Genomic DNA, 25,100 nt, shown 5'->3' with positions numbered 1-25,100 from the left:
TTCTTTCTTTTTTTTGTAATTTACTTGGCAGTATTGTAGGGACTGCCATTAACTGGTCTGTTAATAATCAATTGTTATCTACTCCTGAGGGCTATTAATAACTGCAAAAAGAGAACCTTCATAGAGCACGGTCTTGTACATATACGGTGTTCAGCATGTGAGGGAACAATGCAAATTAGTTGTATTCCTTCTAACATAACTGCTCTTGGGCAGACGTCATAGTGGTATCCTGATTTAGTAAAGTAATCTTTGTAGATCTGCTTTTGAGGATGTATACTCCATCATTTTAGTAAAAACAGGAACATACATTTCAGTCTATAGCTTCACTTAACTATGTCTCTTAAATTGTTATTGCCTAAGATACATATGCTCATTGTAAAAATAATCTAGAAAATAATTTTTTTAAAAAAAAGGAAGAAAAGCAATTACAGTTTATATTCCCTTATTTGAAACCAAATGTGCCTCAGAAGTATTTGAATAGGAAAAGGTAATGTATTCATATATATTAGGTAAAATGACTTGCAGAACCTTGGACCACACCCTATAATAATGCACAGTACTATTTCTGCAGTGAAACAGAAATCTTCAAACCATGTGTAAAAAAAAGCACCACCATAAATAGCCTGAGTCAGTGCAGGTCAGGTTTTATGACCAAATTAGTTCAAGTCAGGACAGATTTTGCCACCAAAGAAATTTAAGAAAAAAGAAAACAAACTTAAGATTTTTAGATTTGTAGATAAAAGATAATGGGCCTGCATTAAAAATAGAATATAATTCCCTACTTAATACAGGGATTAGATTGTAAATACTGATTTTTTAACACTCTGTAAGATATCACATATAGGTCTATTTGGCTTTTTTATTTATTTTTTAGAGTAAATAGTTTTATTTTTCTGTCACTAAGATTTTCAGAAATGGGTCAGCTTTGTTCTTATTTCAGCTTTTATCATGTTCTCAAATATCTGTAGCAGTTCCAAAACTTCTACCTACAAACCAGTTAGCACTAACAAAAAGAGAATCATACCGGGTTCTCATTCCTTTTGGAGTTTCCATTTTGTACCAATTCCCTTCAGACTAAAAGGCATCCTTTAGAATTTCTCCAAATGCAGGAGGTCTGCAGGCAACAAAATTTCCATGCTTTTATTGATTGTTTTCACTTTTTTTAAAAGAGTATTTTTGTGGATATAGAATTGTGGGTTCACTTTGTCTTTTCTTTCAGCATTTAAAAAAATGCCATTCCATTATCTTCTTGGCTTCCCTTGTTTCTCATAAAAACTTACCAATAATTACGTTCCTTGTTCCCATGACAATGTATTTTTTCTCTTGTTCCTTTCAGGGATTTTTCTCTGTGGTTTGTTTTCAGCAGTTTACATAAAATATGCCAGGGTTTGACTCCTTTAACATTTCTTCAACTTGGTTATTAATGAATCCTTATATCTGTAATGTAATGTTTTTCATCAAATTTGGGAAGTGTATGGCCATTTTTTCAAGTATTTTTCTTCCCCAATCTCTCTATTCTTCTTGTGAAACTCTAGTCACATATATGTTGACCGTTTGATAACACACAGGCCAAGAGGGTCTGTTCACCTTCTTCAATCTTTTTTCCCTCTGTTTTTCCAATTGCATAAATTCTATAATCTGTCTTCAAGTTCATTGACTTTTTTCTCTTTCAACTCCAATACTTTAATCTGCTATTAACCCCATGGAGTTAATATTTTATTTCTGTTATTATAATTTTCGTTCTAAAATTTCCATTTTGTTTGGCTGATAGTCTTTATTTCTTTAACGAATTTTCCTGTCTGTTAATTTGTTGAAACCATGTCTTCCTTTAGTTTTTGAATATATTTGTTTTATTATTTGAATGTTTTTATACTAATTATAATAACTGCTTTAACGCTGTTATTTGCTAAGTCCAGCATCGGGTTTATCTCAACTTTGTTCTTCTTGACTCTTGGTCCTGTTTTCTCTCTTTTTTATACATAATGAATTATGTTGTTGAATCCTGGAAATTATGGATAATGCCCTGGGCTTGAGTTCTGTTTTCTTCCTCTGAATGGTGTTCATTCTTATTATAGCAAGCACTTTATTATTAGCTGATCACTTTGCACTTGTTTGAACTTGTACTACTCTTTGTTCGAATGCATATGCTTAAAGCATGTCACTCCAGTTTTACAGGACTCAAACTCCGAAATCTCTCCCTTCCACATCTTATCAGATTAGGTTATGGGTTTTGTTAGGGCAGGCCTAAATTAGGTCTTCCTCTGGAATACAACACTTTTAAAATCTCAGCCTTTCTTGTGTCAGCTGGATGTCAGGGTTTTTAACAAGGTGTTAATGAGATCTGACTGAGGCAAGAATAACTTCATCCAGCTTTTCTCTTCCAGAATTGCCAAACCTGTAATTTATCTGAACAGTTTTTGCAAGTAGCAACTGCAATCTGGTAAGCCTCTGGTGCTCTCATCCTGCATCTATAGCCCGAGACTCAACCAGAGACTCAGAGTGTTTCCACATGGATTTCTGAAACCCACTTTCTGGACACCTCCCTTGCTCTGACACTCTGTACCACAGAATTGATTTCTTTCTGCTGCCCCACATTTTCATATCTGCCTCCTCATCTTAGTGGGACCACCATGCTTAAACACAAGCTCTCTGAACCTCTGTTGGGATTGTTCCCGGACAGAAAGTGGGGAATGATCATGAATATTAGCTTGTGAGTATCCTTTCTTCTAGTCTTGCACTGCCTGTTATCTGTTACCTAAAAAGAATGGCCTCATACATTTTGTCCAGTTTTTTCATTTGCTTACTGCAGGAAAGTACTCTGGTATCAATTACTCCATCATGGTTAATGGTCATATTGCCCTCCAGAAAGATTTTCCTGATTACGTTTCTACCAAAAGTGTTTGAAATTTTCTATTTCCTTGTTTCTGTGCCAACTCTGGGCTTTATCATTCATTTTGCTGAAGATCATTATTTTTACAATTTCATAAATCGTATATACTCTAATTTTCAAAACATATGAAAATTCTTTATTATAATTCTGCTTGAAGACTTCCCCTGAATATTTTAATATATTGCAAGTAAGTCAATAATTTAATATAGTGGTAGAAAATGTGTTATTTTAGCTAAAAATAGAAAAAAAATTGTAACATTTCTATTTTAAAAACTAATTTGTTAGCTTTCTCTTTGATTAAATGCAGACAACTACCAAGAAATGAAATAGGTTTAAAAAATTATACTGTTTTTCTCTCACGATTCTTTAATGTTTGAGCAAACACGTGTTTCTTCTCTAAAGCTTATTTAATATGCAGCACCTCCAAACATTATGTCTGTGGTGTGATGTGGGAGCCAGCATCTGTATTTTTAGTAAACTCCCAAGGTGACTTTGAGTGAGGTAATCTGAAAGCCAGACTCTGAGAAACTGTTTGTATAATTGAACATGACTCTAGGTGCTAAGGAGCCAAGTGAAATTAATGGTATCAGCAAATAAACTTGAAAGGCACTGAGTACACTATTTTCCTCATAATGCAACGAAGTATTTTAACTTTTCTGAAAGGCTCTGCAGGAAAAAAATAAAACCAAAAAAAAAAAAAACATGTTTAACCTAGTTTAACCCAGTACTTCCAAATTTATATGACCCTATAAACTCTTTAGCATCAACACTCTTGGGAAGATGATTACATGGCTTTTGTTGAGACAGCCTTTCTAAGGGCCTCCCCTCAAATACAGACACTTGAGATGCCCTTCATGACCAACTGGGGCTCTAATACCCCAGGGCTGAGGCCAAAGGTGTCAATATTACAGCTTTCCAATTACCAATTCAAAGCTTACCATGTGAGAAACCCTGCTAAACGTGAGAAATTGTGCTAAATAAGTCAGTTTAGAAATACTTCATATTTTTTGTAACAAGGCATACACATGCACAGAATGCTACCTTTTAAAAGTAGATTCAGTGAACTAATAAAGATTTTATAAACTCATGATTCAGTTTTATTCTGAAATGTTAAAACTCACTATTAAAAGATTTTAGCAGCAGTTTGATTACCTAACAGGAAAATAAATGTATTAGGAATGGGTATTTTAACATAAAATAAGGCAGCCAATTATCAGTATGTAATTATAGAAATTAATAATTGACGTGTCTAGTCATACCTCCCTCATCTCTATTAAGCATTCATTTGCCAAGCAAAGATTTTGCAGTTCTTTCTTGGGCTTTCAAAGTATGTTTCCTCATTTTAATAAGCAAGTTGTCTCAGAAAATTATTAAAAAGGAAGAGATGCCTTTTAGTAAATATGGTGATTTTATCTTTTATAATACTACTTTAAATTAATACTAGAACTAATCATTTTGCAGTAATTTACCCCTAATATCGTGTACGGGGCTGCCTAGGCTGACACCTAGGAGCACGAAGAGCACAGGAACTTGTGTGACTGTGGGTGACACACCCATGAAGCTGGCCCTGACTAGAATACATTTATAGGTTAGCAGCCAGGAGGAAGGGACTGGCCAGATCTCATTAAGGAGGCAGTGTTCCCCCAAATCCCTAGGCAACCAGAAGCACAGGGGAAAGCAGACAGTTTGGCACATGAGTTTCCAGGGAAACCCCCTTAGGACTGTTTACATAAGACTCAGGAGATAGATATACAAATGACTATTCCAATGACCTGCTTAGTAGTGAGCTGTGTTTGATCACTCGCATGAGGCAGCCAACACTTACTGTACTTATAAAGACAAGCTGATTTCTTGGCTAGAGACAGTGGAAAGGTTTAAGGATAATTGCTGTGCTCCCTTATATTAGAAAAAAATTAGATAGTATAAAATAAGGCAGGAAGGAAGCCTGTCTAGGAAATTTTCTTTAATGATTTAATAAAACAAAAGAAAATAAAAATGTCTCATATGGATTGATGAGTCTGCTGTGTTACCTTTGTGCATAGAGTTGCATTATGCAAATGACTTTGCAGATTTGTCTTGCTTATTCCCACAGTGCTTTAATGTATTTAGAGTATCTCTATTATCTGTACCTCACAGAAGAGAAAATTGAGGGCCAGTCAAAGAAAGTGACTACAATTGTGTCAAAAGTGTACTCAGCGATGGAGCTAAAACTAAAACATAACTTCCATTTACTGAGAACGTTATTGATGTGCCAGACACCATGCTAAGCAATTTCCATGTCTTACTTGTTTAATTTTTATTAGTCAGAGCTCTTTCAACTGAAAGTGACCGCACACCTTACTCAGACTACTTAAAACAAAATAACTGTTTTCTTCGTTTAACTGAGAAATCCAGAACACAGCCTCAGACATAGCTGAATTTGTGCTAAGATGATGTGGTCAGGAACTTACTTCACAACCTTTCAGTTTTGCTTCCTCTGCATTGCTTGTTCTCAAATGAAGTCTGCATGTGGTAGCAAGAATGGCTCCAGCACCTCCAGATTTACAAGCTTTAATGCTGCTGATTTCAGAAAGAAGAAGAGGCTCACTTACCTCATTCCCAGGAAGGGCAGGGCCCTCACTCTTTTCTAGGTCAGTTCCTTTGTGAATCACAGGGGCAAGGGTATGCTCTTATTGGCCAGGCCTACATCATGTGGGCCTCCCTGGAGCCGGAAGAGAGGTAAACCATTCCTTAACCAGGTAGACTGAAAATGAGGTAGGCGGTGTTTCCGAAAGTTGTGTCAGGGTGTTAGTGCCAAAAGAAGGGAAGTGATTCTGGCTAGGCTTTAGCCTTAGCTTAATGGATTTTTAGATAGCCATTATGAAAAGCATGGTTATTATTTACGTTTTACACAATAGCAAAGTGAGGTTTAAAGAAAAAAAGAAGTGACAGCTTCGCTGTAACTATGTCATAGACATGGTGCCTTCCCCAAGGATATAAAAGCAATAGTCCAATTCTGCAGAACACTAAAAAGGATTTATAGTTGTGAATACATTCAGGGAATACCATTCTCACCACCCCCAGAAGGAAAACATTTGATAAGTACATTATCATCTTCAAACGAAAGGGCATGCAGATGGCTTTATGTGGACATAAGTAATTGGGAGTTTTATGGCCATTCTGGAATGCCTGTCTCTCAATGACTAACATTTTAATGGGAACACAATTACTGCTCAGAAAACCATAAATTCTAGATTCTGAACTCTTGAGTCCAATGCCTATGTATGTTTGCATCCATACTGCCCCACTCACTCAGTACTTTCTTGTTGAATCAATGAGTGAAAATGGATAGAACACAACTTAAGACTACTTACTTAATTATTAGTAAATGATACAGCACAAGGATACGTCAGAAGTATTCCTCATACAGGGAACTCATTACCATCAAGACCAAAAATAACAAAGGAAAAGAGAAATGACTAAAAGTGGTATTGTAACTTTTACTGCAAATGGATAAAAAGCAGCTTTCGTATTGTGGTTTTTTTTTTTTTGGGGGGACAGAGTCTTGCTCTGTCCCCCAGGCTGGAGTGCAGTGACACTATCTCAGCTTATTGCAACTTCCGCCTCCCAGGTTCGAGCGATTCTCATGCCCCAGCCTCTTCAGTAACTGGATTTACAGGCGCCTACCCCCATGCCCAGCTAATTTTTTGTATTTTTAGTAGAGACAGGGTTTCGCCATGTTGGCCAGCCTGGTCTCTAACTCGTGACCTCAGGTGATCTGCCCATCTTGGCCTCCAAAGGGCTGGGATTACAGGCGTGAGCCACTGTGCCCGGCCTGCATTATCTTTTTATTAGCTAATCTTTATAGCCCTTCTTTGTGTAATATTTTTAAAATGGTATGCATAAAGTATGTTTGTTGTGAGCCTTGTCAGAAGAAAATGGGGATTTCTGTAAAATTTTGCTCTCATAGTAAGTGAAAACATTGGGGAATATGGAGTCAGTTGTCTCATTTGAGAGTACTTATTTCTTTTCAGAGCTGATAGTTTTATCTATCAGAACGTTTCTAAGCAAAACCTGTTTTTATGCAGTTTTATTTGGAGCTGTGTTATACACAGCCTCTACTCAGTCTCTTTTCATAGGGCAACTGTAGTTAAGAGTAATTTATTGTATATTTTAAAATAACTAAAAGAGTGGAATTGGAATGTTCCTAACACAAAGAAATGATAAATGCCTAAGATAATGAGTACCCCAGTTACCTTGATTTGATCATTACACATTGTATATCTTTATCAAAATACCACATGTACCTCATAAATAGTACAACTATTATATATCCATAATGAGTAAAGATAAAAAAATTTAAAGAGTTGCAAACAAGAAAGAATGTAGATTATGCTGTCACATAGAATGGTAGTGATTCTTACAAACTGCAGCAGGGAACCATAAAACTGTTAAGACTTGTTAAAAAATGCTTTCTATGATAACATGCTCATATAACAAAGATTTTACATCTGTATTCTTCTGAGTTTTCTCTCCTTCATGCCTACAAATTAATTCAACAAATATTCAACAGGAACGTATATGCACACACATGCCTGTGGTCATTGACACACACACACACACACACAAATCTTGCCCTAGCTATCACAGTTTCATGGCTTTCAGATCAAGTGTTTTGGTATGTTGTATTTCCCTAGAAGTTTCCACTGCTAATTCCAATAGGTTGTTAATAGAAATTAAGGAACACCTCCAACCACATGCATCCATTTTCAGTTGTGACAGGTCTCTGCACAGCATCCCCATCCCCAAATGTTTTTTCACTTCTAATCTTTACTTGTATTATTTATCTTCCAAGAAAATCATCTAAGTTATTATCAGGGGTAATTCTTTTTTTTTTTTTTTAGACGGAGTCTCGCTCTGTCGCCCAGGCTGGAGTGCAGTGGCGCAATCTTGGCTCACTGCAAGCTCCGCCTCCCAGGTTCACACCATTCTCCTGCCTCAGCCTCCCGCGTAGCTAGGACTACAGGCGCCTGCCAGCACGCCTGGCTAATTTTTTGTATTTTTTAGTAGAAACGGGGTTTCACTGTGTTAGCCAGGATGGTCTCCATCTCCTGACCTCGTGATCCGCCCGCCTCGGCCTCCCAAAGTGCTGGGATTACAGGCGTGAGCCACCACGCCCGGCTATCAGAGGTAATTCTAAGGAAGCAGCTGCAAAGCAGATATTTCAGAGCCTTTTAATTAAAACTAGAGCCTGCAGATCTTTGGGATGATTATTATTTTCACTTTTTTTGAGTGTGGCTTAAGAAGTGAATTTTAAATTACAGAGTATGCTTTGCAACTTCTAAGATTATGTGCTTATACTTTGTATCCTTACAAATTTCAGGCATTATTCTGGCAAACTCTGTCTTGCTCTTTTGTATAAACATTATTTTTAATTTAGTGGATTTTTATTTTTCAGTTTGCAGTGTTTTAAAGTTGAGTTTATTTTTTATTAAGAATTACTTTGACTCTTTCAATTGGATTCATAAAACACAAACTATAAACATGAGATAAAATCTTTTATGTCAGAGTAACTCGTGCCTGTGGAATAGAAGCCAACTTGAGATGTGAGATTTGAAATTTATAGTATTACTCACTAAATGATTTCTGGTTGTAAAGTCCTGTACAATTCAGTTCAAGTTAATTCTTCTTATGACATTTTCAGTAGAATTTTAAAATGTGCATTATGTTGATGATAATGCATATTTACAAATTATAAATTTAGTTATAATTTAAAAGAGGAATAACTTGATATTTATGATCCAACTCACTAGTTAATAAAAACATTTTAAGTAAATATATTTTTACTTTGCCAGATTACTCACAAATTTGCTTTAACCCCCACATTGCTAAATCTAAACTAGTGTCTTTTAAACCTAAAATTTATGTGATTGGTAGAGTGGCATGATTATATGCATAATGTTTACATGACTTGTGAAACCATTTATAAATCTTGACATAAATATTATTTCCTGTATTCTTATATTTATTTTGGCATCTCAATTTTTGGCTATCTGTAATTGGGACATATGAGTAAATTTCTGATTTGATTCAGCTTATTTGGATCATCTAATTTCAAAATTTCCTCTACATTTTGAGATATCCAAAGAAACATATTGCCAACTTGTTACTGGCAGCAAATTTGTATGGGTCTGCAGCAACCTAAGTTCCTGCCTCCTCAGAATAAGGAACTTGACCAAGGGGCCTAAGGCGGAGTGAGAGACCAACGCAAGTTTTAGAGCAGGAGTAAAAGCTTATTAAAAAGCTTTAGAGCAGGAATGGAAGGAAGAAAAATACAGTTGTGCGACTTGAGAGATCAAGTTTGCAGTTTTGACCTTTGACTTAGGGTGTTACAGGTTCTCATACTTCTGGGGTCTTGGACTCCTTCTCCCCTGATTCCTGCCTTGGGGTGAGCTGTCCGCAGGCATGGTGGCCTGCCAGCACGTGGGAGGAGAGCATGCGCAGTGTGTTTACTGGAGTTGTGCCCATGCTCACTTGAGGCGTTTTTCCCTTACCAGTCTAGCATTCCTAAAGGAAGGTCATATACCAGTAAAACTCTCCCATTTTGCCTGTTAATGGACATGCTTGAGCTCACTCACTCAGCTCCTGAGATCTTACTGGGAAGCTGCTGATCACCAGTTTCAGGTGTTTCCATCTACTGGGAGACTGTGTTTCCCTGGCACTGTTAACGGTGGAGGGTGTCCAGGTTCTTGGCGTCTTGAGGAAAGAACTGGACAAAACACACAAAGCAAGGAAGGAATGAAGGGTTTTATTGAAAATGAAAGTATACTCCACATTGTGGGAGCAGGCCTGAGCATAGGGTCTCAAAGGCCCCGTTACAGAATTTTTTGGAGTTTAAATACCCTCTATTTGGGGTACACCCTATGTAAAGGAAGAAGATGAAGTAAAGTTACAAAGTCATTTACCCGGCGTATGCCCTGCGGAGAGGATATTTCCTGTCGTAGCTGAAGTTTGAATCGGCTTTATGTTCCCTGCCTCCATACCCTGTTTTCCTGCCTCAGCACCAGCTGCAACCAGTTATTATTTTAGAGAGACATGACATGTGATAACTGCCTGACCATCACCTGTTGGTCGCCTGACATTACTGGTTGGGGGTGGAGGACTCTGCTCACCTATTCATGTCTGACTAGCTATGTACTGTAACAAACTGACAAATAAAATTGTGTAAATAGTAGAACTTTTCTATGAATAGGTGTCCACACCTGAAATAAAATCAGTTGTGTTTCTTTTTTGAAGATGATTTTGAATGGTGAGTGAAACATTTTACCATGTCGAAAGTCCATCACAGTTACAGACCAAATGTGAATTTTCCAATCCTAGTGACTTATACAGTTATTATAAAAATTCATTTGCAGTCATCTTTCTTCAGATAATGAAATCATTGTTTTAATGTTAACAAAATGAGATTGTCACTTTATAATGTTGGTGTGGAGGAGAAAATAATATTAATGATCAAACTTAAACTTACGTATTGGCTGGTTACATTGGCTCACCACGCCTGTAATACCAGCACTTTGGGAGGCCAAGGTGGGCGCATCATGAGATCAGGAGATCGAGACCATCCTGGCTAACATGGTGAAACCCCCGTCTCTACTAAAAATACAAAAAATTAGCCAGGCGTGGTGGCGGGCACCTGTAATCCCAGATACCTGGGAGGCTGCAGCAGAACAATCGCTTGAACCCGGAAGGTGGAGGTTGCAGTGACCCAAGATCACGCCACTGCACTCCAGCCTGGGCAAGAGAGCAAGACACTGTCTCAAACAAACAAACAAAACAAAACAAAACAAAAAAAACTTATGTATTGTATTATAAGAATACACATTTGGTTCCGAACTTTTGACTTAACATTCTTTCCTTCTCTCATAGTTGTAGCTACACCCAATATGTGCAAAATATAAGATATTCCTATTAGTTCCCCTTGAATTGTATGTGTTTCAATTTTTATGAGATTTGGAATACATTCAGCACATGGCAGTGGCTTAATACATACAATGTTTTTTGATTACTAAATACTTATGTAAATAATGGTCCAAGTCAGTAGTCCTATGTCTAAATAGCTTTCTTTTAAAAAGTATTGTAACATCTCATTGCTTCTTTTTTTAATTTAGATCGGGGTACTGTGCAAAAAGTGGTTGTTCTTCCTACTAACAACTCTGTCAGTGGCGAGCTCATTCTGGAGGAGCTGGAAGTCTTTAAGGTTTGAACATCTCTTCTATTAATCTCAGAACATGCATGATGAGTGGAATTCTTTAATCTTACAGCCACTTGGGAGGAAACTATATTTGATAAAAGATCAAATAAATGAATGTTATGAATTTTTGAGGGTAGGAAAACACCAGATAAAATAAGAAATACAGAACAAATATTTTTGCAAAGTATTTTCCTACATTTCAAGTTATCTTAAGATAAAAGGATTCTTTCTGTTTTTAAGCTATCATCACAACTTGAAGAATTGTGGTCATCATTATTTTTAAAAAATGAGTTCTAGTTGTCAAGGTCTGGAAGATTTTGCCATGAAAGGGCTTTCATCATTTGCTTCACAAGCCACTGAAACCCAAATACTTTCACATTATTGATTGTTAGATAAGCTTTCTCATATTTTTTTAGCCAGTAATTTCAAGAAAAACGACTTTGTTTTCTCTTATTTTATTGCCTTTAATTCAAATGTCACTTCAGTTAAATAAAACAAATGTTGTCTCTTTACCACTCAGAACTTGAGATTTCATTGTATTATTCTCCTTGTCCTTGAATTTGGGATAAAAAAAGAAAAAAAGGACAGAAAAAAAAAACATACACAAGGGAAGTTCAGTACTGTAAGATCTCACCTGGTCATGGCAGAGTGCCTGTTCTTTATGTATCTGTGAGCCAGGAGAGGGGATTTGTGGTGTCATGCTGTGCCCTTCTCTGCTCACAGTGTCAGTCACTGTAGTTCAAGTGGTGCTTTTTATCTGCATTTGGAAAGATGGGTAAAGTGCAGCAGAGGAGCTATTAGAATTGCAAAGAAAGTTTGGCATGGAATCAGTCCTGCTGCAGAACACTATTTCCAACTAAACCAATTAAGAAACAATGGCCCAGACACAACAAAAGACCAGAGTCAGCCTATGACTGAGTAAAAGTAGCACTTGAGAACTCCCAGTAGCAGACTCTTGCTAGTCCAGCAAGTTGCTTTGCTTAGTTGAGTAGACTTAGAATGTATTGACTCATTAGTAGACATTCCCACGCTCACCAAAAATACTGACTTTATAAGCACATAAGTGGGTAGGGTGCAGTGCTGTTAGATTTAGGTAATACATTTTAAATGTAAAGAAATATAAAATAGAATCAAATAAATTTGAGGAACTCTGGCAAGTTTCCTACTATATTATTAAATTTGTAATTTTTAATGCTAGACTAACTTTGGCACAGGTTCTTTGTGATTGGTGTGTTAAAATCGGGCTCATAAAATGACGTCAATGATATTCAGACAAGTGCTTTTTTTCATGCCTTGTTTTATAAAGAAATTGATTATTTCACTAGATTAACCAGAATCACATTATATAGAACATATTTTTTTCTCATTCAACTCAGTAGGGAGAACTTGGCTTGCTAAAATAATACGAAGTGCCTTATTCTGGAGTATTCTTGAAGATAGCAAAAATGCCGTATAGCAGCACTTCATTTTTAATACTGAAATATCTCCTTTTGATTATCAGGAAATGTTAATTAAGTGAGCATGACATAAACCTAAACATACATGTTATAGAAAGAAACATGAGTTATTCTGATCACGTGCTAACTACTTATGGTCTGTCATATGAGTTATGCTGGTGTTATCATCTTGAATAATAAACTCTCAGTGGAAAAACAGAGTCAGTCAGAATGCATGTAGGGGACATCAGCCCATGAGACACCAAAAAAAGTCTGAGTTTTCTTACTGATGTGTGTGCCAGTGATTGATATGGCCAAGTCAGGAAACACAGTTACTGAATACAGTTACTGTCTTCAGCATGGTGTTTGTGTCACATTTCTGAGGTGAGGTAAAAATAATTGGGTGTGTATGATACACTGTCATGAGCATGTGAGGAAATAATGCATTTAAATTGAAAAGTTTTCTTAGCTAAGTGTCACACTGATGTACTGCAGAAAATTCAATGTGACTTTGAAAAACCAGGAGCTTTGTTTTTATACAGCGCAGGACCATAATCTCTTCTTTTAGTCCTCTGTTCCACATTTTCTGACAATAAGTCTAGTTCCTCTGAGTTTAACTAGAATTAGAAGTATAACTACTAGTAGCTGCCTAACTGATTATAGGTTGCAGCATTTGTATGTGTGTGTACATATTTATAAGGGATGATCAAAAATTGTCGCAATGGAGAATTAAAGATATCACTGTTTTCCCTTTTAAAATATTGGTAAATACATGCAGCTCCAGAAAGCAAAATAACTGGGGTACATTTGATTTTGAGAGCTTGTTCCCACTTGAGTTATTCAAATAAAGCTCATGGATCTTAATCACTTTACCAGAAGTCTCATTATTACTATTATTTTTTGAAATGGGTTTCACTCTTGTTACCCAGGCTGGAGTGCCGTGGCACAGTCTTGGCTCACTGCAACCTCTGCCTCCTGGGTTCAAGCAATTCTCCTGCCTTATACTTCTGAGTAGCTGGGATTACAGGCATGCGCCACCACACTCAGCTAATTTTGTAGTAGAGACAGGGTTTCACTATTTTGGCCAGGCTGGTCTCGAACTCCTGACCTCAGGTGATCCGCCCGCCTCAGCCTCCCAAAGTGCTGGGATTACAGGCGTGAGCCACTGCACCCCACCAGAAGTCTAATTTTTAATCATTAAAAGTAACTAATAATTTTTAAGAAGTGAAGTTATGAATAATTAGCAAGCATATTACTATTCCAGAAAATTCTTAGGTTCTTTCATTCATTCACATTTTATCAAAAGAGAACCTTTTCTAACAATATGTTTTTGTTTGCAACAATGAGTATTAACTAGTATGGTTCGGCCTAATATATTGTCTTTCCAAAACAGCACTGGCAGGTGAACAATAGTGTCTTATGCAGAGTGCTTGTGTTGTGGAGGAATTAGATGGTGTACCATTCCACATCTTCCTCCACCTGAGTCCGTGGATCCAATTCTGAATTATTTGTTGGATTGAATATTCCAAAAATTTCCTTCTCAGATTTTCATTTTTTGTTCTAATGCCTATATTGATACATGTGTTTTAATTACCACTCTTTTTTCTTTTTTTTTAAATTGAGACGGAGTTTCGCTCTTGTAGCCCAGGCTGGAGTGCAATGGTGCAATCTCGGCTCACTACAACCTCCGCCTCCCAGGTTCAAGCAATTCTCCTGCCTCAGCCTCCTGAGTAGCTGGGATTACAGGTGCCCGCCACCATGCCGGGCTAATTTTTGTATTTTTAGTAGAGCTGGGGTTTCACCATGTTGGCCAGGCTGGTCTCAAACTTTAGGTATATATCTGTGTAACAACTCTATCCTTAGTTTCCAAAGAGGAAGTGTGCTTTATAGACAAGTATATGCAAATGTATTTTATATAACAAGTAATTTTAAAGTAGATGTATATATAAAGAAAAATGATTTTTTCTTGAGATTTAATAGAAAAAAAAATCTGAATGTAAAATCCTTTTAAGGAATATTTGAGCAACTAACGTTGTTTTCTAATATTTTAGAATCATGCTCCTATAACAACAATGAAAATTTCATCTAAAAAGGTAAAAACTAAGCTATTTTATGTTCTTTGCTTATTGAAATGTTTTGTTGTTATGAAAAATTATATTTTATAACTTCTGAATAATTAGTTATCGTACTAACAAAATAAAGAATACTACTTAAAGTATACCGCAAAGTCACCTTTAATTTTGATGTAGAACTTACAAGCTATTAGTGAAAGACCAAATAGGTTTATTTTTGTATAAAAGTTTGTCGGAGCAGAACATATATACAGCAAGATATTCCAACATTTTGTATATCTGATTTTCTCAAATATTACGGTGTGTGAAGCCAACTGAAATAAAAATAATCTTTCTGGGAAGAATTTAGCATAAAGTTTGGGCTACTCTATAACATCACAACATTGTTAGAAGCTTGGAATGAGTAATCAATCCTGAGTTCCCACTGTTGTCACATATTTGAAATGCGCAGTGCATTCTTTTATGCTTATTTTTAAGGAAATATTATTTCCTAGGATTTAAACATGTCAAAAAAAAGAAAAGTCTCAAATTTAAGGGTTCAGGAATTGGAAAAGAAATATTTGACTGTAATTGAAATCCTCAAATTAATTGTCTGATTTGTCCCTACACATGTAAATATACAATGATCATTGAAATAAAAAGTACAATTCCAATATATACATGAGCAAACCATGTACCTCTCCATTTCCAAAAGGTATTATTTAAAAAAAAAATTTAAGGTACAGAGTAATATAGTGAGAATGGAGTAGGCTTCCAAATAGGCTTGGCATGCATTTGCATCCCAATCTGACCATAATGTACAAACAAATCATGTAACTTCACTGACCTAAGTTTCTACATTTGTAAGGTAATGCTCTTCTCACAAACAAGTTAATTTATATAAATTACCTAGAATAAAGTGGATCCTCAGTAAATGTTGTCTGTAAAAGCCTGAGACCTATTTTTCTTGGAATACACAGTAAAGGTTCTATGTGTTAGCACAACTGATTACATGATTCTGGAGCTCTTCACCATATTTGGTTTGTTACAGATGAAGTAGTATTTTATAGTCAGTCTTACACTCTTTTGACATCACTGAATTTTATGAGGGAAAATAAATAAGGTACAATGGAGCTAACGATCTCATCTGTAAAAATGTTTGTATGGTGCATAACAAACATTTTCCCAAGTAACGAGAAGCCATTCGTCATTTTGTCTAATGTCCTAGGGAGCGGATCTCAAGTCAGAATTGTCTTTGAAGTCAGCAGGGAAGCCCTTTGTTTACAGTAGTTAATGGAAAGAGAAAGTAGCAGGGCAGGATTCAAAATGGACACAAAACCATTTGTGTGGCATAGTAATCCTGTATGCAAGTTTTAGCTATATTTAGTTATGTATTACATCTGTCTTCAACATCTTAAATTGTAGATAATTTAAAATGTCTCATTAAAACAGTGAGATTCAAGGCAAGGATAATTATTTGACTTTTTGGAAATCATTTGCACAACTGCATACTGCATCATTTCTTCAGTGCGAGAGGAATACAAATTGTTAATGACATCTTATGTGTATTTAAATAACTTTCTCAGTGTTTCCCATTTTATTATCCATCTTATGCTCTCTTATTTTTTAATTTGTTCTTTTACTCCATGTAACAGAAAATAGTACGATTAATAAAAATATACTATCCAGAATGAAACTACCTGTGTCCTACACTCAAATATACTAGTAGCCTTAAAGTATTTTAATGAAGCTGATAAATTTGCTGTATTATTTACTAATTTACTCGATAAACATTTATTTCAAATGTGCCTGGACAAATGGTTATTGTCAAAACATGCAGTTGTTTTCTTGTAGTTTGAATGTTTCAACTGGAGATCAGTCAATTTCAGCACAATTTCTGAAAAGTCAATTGATGTGAATAAAATTATTAGATGTAGTAGAGTGAGATGTGATTCAAATAATTGATTAGAATTGAAAACATGTATTGCTAGTTTAACTGGTATTTTACTGTACTTTTTACCATTAATTAACATTCATTGAGCAACTTATGAGCCAGAAACTATTCCAAGCATTTTATGTGGAGGAAAACCTTACAACATTTATTTCTTACAAAAACTCCATATGGTAAGTGCTATGTTATCCTAATTTTACTAGTGAGGAGGCTGTGATTCAGAAAAGTTACACAGCAAATTTGTAGGTGAGCTGAGATTTGAATCTAGGAAGTCTGGTTCCAGAGTTTCAGAGCCTGGCGGACCCATGGTGTCTCCAGAGATTTAATTTTTAAATGTATATGTATGTGCATGTTTGTGTATCTGTACATGGAGGAGTACACACACACCCATACAACTGCATCTATAAGTTTCAGCTTACAGATTCTGTGCTAACTTGAGTTATATCAGTCCTTTGGAAAGTAAGGAGTATCAATTAGAGACTCATTCCTTCAGCTCCTGAGAACCATATTATTCACAGCTAAAGGAATCAAACCATTATCCTAGAAGCAGTAGACATCCTACAATTGAAGGAGGATGAAATCTTCATCCATGAGGTTTTTAGGATGATGAAGATCACTGGATCAAGCAGAATTTTAAGACATGTTTAAATATAAATACCGATATTATTCTAAATAATTATTTTTAAGTAGTTTTAATGAGTAACATGCAACTTTCAAAGGCATGTGACCAAAATGTTCTTTTTTATTTCATCCAGTACTTACTATTTACCATTTTTTCCTTCTAAACTTAAAATGCCCTTTATTTTAAACCAGACTTTCTCAAATTTACAAAGTAACGTGTTGCCCCACTTGAAAAATGAGAATGCTTCCTTGTGCTTTGCTAAGATATAGCATTCAAAGAAAAAAAGTCATAACTTAAATCTGTAATATGTTAGCTCCAATCTGAGAGAACAATGAATCCCAATGTCTAAAACACATTACCATTCTATATGGTGCTTTGAGCTTTTCTTTTTTAACAGGAAAGTGGTAATGTTATAGGCATATTAACGTAGGAAAATTCTATTTATTTTGGCTTTATACCCTTCTGTGCTTTGCTTCATGTTTTTAATCGGTTCCAAAATGAATCCAAGGGTTTGTGGGCATATATTATAATGTGTTCCTGCTGAAAGTCTTCTTTTAACTTCCACACTTCCACATCTGAAATAAATCATCATCATTCCTTTAATAGCAACAGTTGTATGTGAGTTCCAATGAAGGGGTTTCCCAAGTATCTCTGCACCGCTGCCACATCTATGGTACAGCCTGTGCTGACTGCTGCCTGGCGCGGGACCCTTATTGCGCCTGGGATGGCCATTCCTGTTCCAGATTCTACCCAACTGGGAAACGGTGAGCACTAAACACTCGGCTCAACATCCAAATGTAGGACACCAGACAATACAGAAGTGTTTCACATCTTTAGAATTAGTTCTATTGCTGTTTCCTTAAATGACATTAAAAGTAGAAGCTATGTTTAACACCACACATAGTCTTTGAATGAAGAAAATGGTAATGTGTTATAACTTGAGATTCTCACAGATATGGTAAATCCAGAGTACAGTACTTTGGAAAGAGTCCTTTCTCCCTTCAAAGCTCCTCTGTAACACCTACTCCCCTAGGACTCATCAAATATTTCAAGTAGCATTTAGCTTTTTTCATTTTTTGCATCACCTAATTTATGTCTTTTTAATTTTATTTATTATTTATTTATTTTTGAGATGAAGTCTCGCTCTGTCACCCAGGCTGGAGAGCAATGGTGCGATCTTGGCTCACTGCAACCTCTGCCTCCTGGGTTCAAGCAATCCTCTGCCTCAGCCTCCCGAGTAGCTGGGATTACAGGTGCCCACCACTATGCCCAGCTCATTTTTGTATTTTTAGTAGATGGGGTTTCACCATCTTGGCCAGGCTGGCCTTGAACTCCTGACCTCGTGATCCACCCTCCTTGGCCTCCCAAAGTGCTGGGATTACAGGCGTGAGCCACCGCTCCCGGCCGTCTTTTTTATTTTCTATGCTTTAGTGTAGCCTTAAAACCCACCTTCCTAGGATTTCTCTACATTGCTTAATTATCTTGTAAACAAGGATACAATATAATTATCTTATAATGCTGGTTCTAGTTCAAGCTACAGGAGTATTATTTCAGCATGGATACCTTGATTTGCTTTCAAAACCTTGATGACCATGCTTTATCCTTGGAGTGGTGAGTGCATGATTACTGGTTAGGTTAAGAAAGAAAGTCAGTCTGAGGCAGGGTACTTTTTAACCAAGTAGAATTCTAGGTGGGAAACTGCATCGACTTGTACCAAGTTGGAAGGAACCATGAGTAGAGAAATTGAAAAGGAATATGCAGAATTCAGAGTCAACCAAGGTCATAGGTATTTTCAGTCATACAGTGACATGGGTCATGATGGTGACAAGGCTAAAACCTTTGAAAATTAGGGTTAGCAGAGGGAGCAAATAGTAGCAGCCATGAGCACCAATGATCTTTCAAGTAAAGCACTGGGGTGATGGTGCTTTATGGTTTTTATTCTCTACATTCCTTTGAGGACCTTGACAGATTGTAACAACCCTAGAGCTTTTGTGTATTAAAAGTATTCTGATCCTCTTATTCATTAGTTCAACAAATATTTTCACTGGAAATATATTTTCCAGGCATTGTTTTAGAAGCTAGGCATATAACAGGAAAAAATACAAAAATCTCTGTCTTCAGGGATAATGCATTCTAAAGAGAAAAGATCGATAATAAATAAATAAGGAAAACCTCTGGTATATCAAATAATAACACGATCTGTGAATTTAAAAAGGGCAGAGAAGGTAGGTACAATATGTGGTAAGCAGGAGGTCGTGATGTTAAATGGGTGTCAGAAAGGGCGTTACTGCGGACATACTGTGTGAGCAAGGACTTGATGTGGAATGGCACCAAGACGTTATCTAGCAGAATAACATTCCAGGAAGAGGGACCAGAAATCTCTAATACTGGAGTATGTCAGGATTGTTCAAGAAACAGCTCTAAAGCTAGTGAGGCTGCCCTGAAATGAGAAAAGGAACAGTAGGAAGAAATGAGGTCAGAATGCCACATGATGTCAGACTTTGTAAGTAATTGAAAAGTTTTTATTTAAAGTGAAATGGAAAACAGCTGAGGAGCTGTGACCATGTGAATGATACTGTTTGGCTTTGGTTTCAAAAGATAACTGGTTGGATTTGGCTTGCATTGAAGCCCTGGGGTAGGAAGAGGTTGGAGGCAGAAGGGAAGGGGTGGCAGAAGCTGCATGACAGGAGGCTACTGTCTTCGTCTAGGTGAGATATAATGGTGGCTTGTAGAGGGATAATAAAGGAAGAGGTGGCAAAAAAAAAAAATTGTCTGATGCTTGACAGCTCACAGAATCTATTGATGTATTTGGATGTGGGAGGTTAGAGAAATAGAGGAGTCAAAAATGATCCAAGTTGTCAGAACTGAACATTAGGATTTATGTAGATGTCACTTCCTGAGAAAGAAGAGACTGTGAAAGGAGCAGGTTTGTGAGGAAAAAGAGGATGTTACATGAATGGTATCTATAAGATGTTCACACACGGATATTGAGTAGGCAGTTAGAAATATGAATCTGGAGTAGAGAGGAGTGGCCTGGGCTGGATCACTTGAGAGTCTTAATGGCATGAGATAGGAAGAGAACTCCCACTCTTTAAACCAGGAGTCTCGTAGATGCGTTCCAAGACTGTGTTCCTCCATGTTAATTTGGGCGCTAGTGAGGAGGTCCCTGACTTCTTTTGATGTCTGTCTAGAATTTCTAGACATCATTACTCTGTGATCTTTCATCTTAATATGGGGCTGGAGGCCTAAACCTGGACAGTGTGAGGGAGGCAAATTTCAAATGTAATCTCACATAAGTGATTTTTGTGGCCACTGTTGGTATTTTTCAACCATATTTGTTTTTCACTGCCAAATATGATAGTAGTGATATTAGATTAGCATAGCTCTTAGTAAGGTGATACTATTTACTTAGCAAGATGTTCTAAAAATTTGCCTCTCTAACACCTGCAATATAATCTTCAATCTATTAAGCAGATATAGTGCTGAAGGAAGCTGAAGCACTATACCTTCCAAGGAAGAAAGGGATATAGGGACTATAAATGGACTTTTACCATAGTTGTATAGGTATACCAGTTATTATATAATGTAAGGAAACTGGACATCAGTACTCCTTCTCAGCAAAGTCTTGTTTTGACCAACAAGCATTTTTATATAACAAATAATATTTCTCAAGTAAAAGTCCATACTGTATATAGACTGTCATTGCATACTAGATGTACTTTTTTACATTTTAGAAGTTTATGCTCAATATGGGCTAGCTCATTTGTTTGCATGTTTTCCCACCTATTACAACCCCAGGTATCCTTTCTAAGATGTGTGCTTAAATATACATTGTCATTCTACCACCACAAATTATAATTTTAGTCATACTTTTTTAATAAACAAAGAAATGAGTCTATCATGCAGTTCTTTGCATTTACAATATCATGCCTGATATTAAACTATGAATAATGGATAGAGAAGGAAAGTAGTAGCTATTTAAAGAGTTATCTTGGCTGGGTGCAGTGGCTTATGCCTGTAGTCCCAGCACTTTGGGAGGCCGAAGCAGGCAGATCACTTGAGGTCAGGAGTTTAAGACCAGCCTAGCCAACATGGCAAAACCCCATCTCTACTAAAAATACAAAAAAAAACAAAAAAACAATTCGCCAGGCATGGTGGCAGGCATCTGTAATCCCAGATACTTGGGAGGCTGAGGCAGGAGAATCATTTGAACCCTTGTGGCGGAGATTGCAGTGAGCTGAGATCGCGCCATTGCACTCTACCCTGGGAGACAGAGTGAGACTCTGTCTAAAACAACAACAACAACAACAAAAAACAGCTATCTTGATTATCTCCAGCAGTGCCTTAATTCTATCATGAAAAGCCTGAAAATGCTACATATATAAAAAGTATGCCTGAGCCTACCCGTATTTGTCTTTGACTAGCATATTGGAAGTTTCACTAAAAATATCTACAGTATTTACATTCTCCAAATTATGTCCTAACTTAGTTAAGCAAGTATTTATAGTAAATACAAAACATGTTAGTGAATGAATTAACTATTTTGTAAATTCCCATATGAGTTTTTCATTTTCCTTTGAAGATAATGGATTTGGAGTACCTTTCCACATTTATTTTCTTTAATAGTGTTAATTTACCTAGTTTTGTGCTGATGCCACTCTCTAAGCAAAACACGAAGATCACTTAGAGGATTTCATAGAAATAAAAAGCAAAAAACTATTTTCTTTGTATACAAACAGAGAAATACAGTTATACTTGGAAATTGATGGAATCCATACTTTGACATAATGAAGTTGTTAAATATCATTGGCTCAATAGTCTCCCTTTTTAAAAAAACTATAGTAAACATGCCGGGCGCAGTGGCCCACACCTGTAATCCCAGCACTTTGCGAGGCCGAGGCAGGCGGATTGCCTGAGGTCAGGAGTTGGAGAGCAGACTGACCAACATGGTGAAACCCCGTCTCTACTAAAAATACAAAATTAGCCGGGCGTGGTGGCGCATGCCTGTAATCCCAACTACTCAGGAGGCTGAGGCAGGGGAGTCGCTTGAACCTGGGAGGCGGAGATTGCAGCGAGCCGAGATTGCACCACTGCACTCCAGCCTGGGCAATAAGAGTGAAACTCTGTCTCAAAAAACAAACAAACAAACAAAACTCTAGTAAACAATAAAAGCATTTTTTTCATTTTCACTCTCAAGTCTCTTAAATATTTGTGGATTTGTATCAAATATTGCAGTATAGTCTCTAACAGTATTTGTTCTGGATTCAGACAAGTAGTTAGAAACTTTATTTTAAGACAAGATAATCAGACCAATTTTCAAATAAATGTCTTTTCTATAAAAACAGATTTCATTGTTTATCCAAAAGAATTTACTGTTGTGGATGAAACATGGGAAACTTGAACCAAATTCCAAGTTCTACATGCAATACAATATTACTCTGCCTACCAGCATGTTTTTTTGATGCTATGTGAGTGCCATGGAGGGAATCTACACATAAAAAATGCTCAGATGGCTGCCTTGCTGATCTCATGATTTAAGCCAAGCCATAACAATGTTTTTTTCTGCATTTCAATGTCTAGAAGCTATGTGATACTGTAAATTGAGATTGCCCAGCTTGAGAGTTTGTATACATGAATAAACCATTACATAGTGTTGATCACAGGACAATAAATTTAGCCATTGTGAATGATATTGCTTGCCTAGATGGCTGAAAACGCTCTCATGATGCTCGTATAATATATACTCAGAAGTTGGCTGTAGTAAAATAATGCTGGACTTCAAAATATAGCAAATGTTATGCAGTAAAAACTTGATATGCAAGCTATTCTAGAATACACTACCATATTAATCATATTTCCTGAGATGAAAGTGGCTAACACTTTCACTGTTTTCATGTGTACAGAAATACACAATCGGTAAGGGTCACGTGACTTTGGAAAAGGAATACTTAGGTGGTACAAAATTTTATACCTATTCTACCATAAGTAGATTTCTACAGTCCATTGTGTACATGAAGTAGTGTTTTCTTTAGCTAGAAAATGAGCTTTTTTTCACTATCAGTGACTTTGTGATTAATTTTTCTTTGTAAGTTTAATATCTACTGTGTGCTTTTAATATTTCTGTTCTTGCTGAATATTTTTATTTATCTTTAAAAGTATGAAGAAAGACTTAACATTTAACCCAATTAAGTGATATGCTCACTCGTGTATACTTTTCGGTGTTGATAGTAAGCAATCGATTTAGGTTGGTATTCACAATATTTAAAGAGTCACCTTCTGACTTTTAACAATGTGTGATGCTCAGAGGATTGCAGCTGCTCTACGTCGACTTCTTAGACTACATAATACCACTGAAAGTCAGGTACTTAGTGAATCTAAGACTCACGAAATTAAATAATTTGAATACAACTTAGAACTTATTTAAATAATGACCAGTTTGCAAATATTGTTTTTTTTTTTTTTTTTTGAGATGGAGTCTCACCCTGTGACCCAGGCTGGAGTGCAGTGGCGTGATCTCAGCTCACCACAACCTCCACCTCCTGGGTTCAAGCGATTCTCCTGCCTCAGCATCCTGAATAGCTGGGACCACCATGCTACCATGCACCACCATGCCCAGCTAATTTTTGTATTTTTAGTAGAGACGGGGTTTTACTGTGTTGGCCAGGCTGATTTCAAACTCCTAACCTCATGATCCGCCCACCTCAGCCTCCCAAAGTGCTGGGATTACAGGCGTGAGCCACCGCACCTGGCCCAATGTAACTAAATTTTTGAAATGCTTAAGCTAATAATACATAACAACTAAATGCAAAGGATGAAACTTGACTGGAAGCTGGTTAACTTAAATCCATAAGAGATATTTTGGGAACAACTAGAGAAATTTTAATATAGAATATGCATTAGATTATGTTGTTAAATATCAATATATTTAGATAATTATATTGTTATGTTGAAATATTACTTGTCGTTGAAAAACACATGCTAAAGCACTTACGGGTGAAGCATTATTGTATCTGTAACTTATTTTCTAAAGGCTTTCATAGGTGTGGATCCACAGCATATACATGATATATATTTGCATGTGAGAGAGAAAGAAATTAATGTGGCAAAATATAACAATTTGTGAATCTAGGTATACCAGTATTCGTTTTACTCATATCTCTACTTTTCTGTAGACTTGAAATTTTCAAAATAAAAAGTTGGGGACAACATGCTTATTCTAGTAAATGAAATTAACTTTTTATTAAATGTCCCTATTTTTATCTCTATTGCTTGTTTCAGAAAAGTTTTAATATATCTAGAAACAGAAAACATTGACTTTTGTAAGAAACAAGTATGTTTATTTAAGACAAGCTGTTATAAAAAGGAAAATGCTAGTGAGTTTATACTTTGGATATTATTGTTTTAGAAAATTTAGGCTGAATTTCTCTAAACTAAAAATTTACACTATTAATCAGAGAAGGTAGCATTTACTCAGGATATGGATGCAGCAGGAGATTCATAGCCATTTCATCATGAATGGTAGATGGGAAAACTTACTCAGATTGAAAAGCAAAGATAAGTACCCCCCCCCATTATTGATAAATTGTAAAAGAAATGTGAGATAGCTGCATCAATCAGAACTCTTTTAAAAAAATTTTATGAAAGCTTAGCAATAAAAAGGATGCAAAGTTTAAAATTACAGTGTTTTAAGAGTGGTGTAATTGGCAGTGATAACTCTCAGTCACTTTTATGTATTTCTGCACTTGCAGGAGGAGCCGAAGACAAGATGTGAGACATGGAAACCCACTGACTCAATGCAGAGGATTTAATCTAAAAGGTATTAAAAGTGAGCAATGGCCAATCTCAGTGAACAGTAGCAATGCTCCGTATCACATTTCAGTAAGGGGAAACATTGTCATAGATTCAGGCGTTTCACTTTCA

General features: G+C 36.3%; 1 protein-coding gene across 1 annotated transcript in view; it reads left to right on the top strand.

Moving 5' to 3' along the window:
- SEMA3C (semaphorin 3C) overlaps positions 1-25,100 on the top strand; it is a 177,229-nt gene that overhangs the window by 143,519 nt on the left and 8,610 nt on the right. The window contains exons 13-16 of the mRNA XM_527801.8: positions 11,038-11,126; positions 14,608-14,649; positions 17,787-17,944; positions 24,929-24,996. Coding sequence (XP_527801.2) covers positions 11,038-11,126; positions 14,608-14,649; positions 17,787-17,944; positions 24,929-24,996 — 357 coding nt within the window. The remainder of the gene's footprint in view (positions 1-11,037; positions 11,127-14,607; positions 14,650-17,786; positions 17,945-24,928; positions 24,997-25,100) is intronic.

Source organism: Pan troglodytes, chromosome 6, assembly GCF_028858775.2.
Source record: "Pan troglodytes isolate AG18354 chromosome 6, NHGRI_mPanTro3-v2.0_pri, whole genome shotgun sequence".
Classification (NCBI taxonomy): Eukaryota; Metazoa; Chordata; class Mammalia; order Primates; family Hominidae; genus Pan; species Pan troglodytes.
This window is presented reverse-complemented; position numbering and strand designations above follow the sequence as displayed.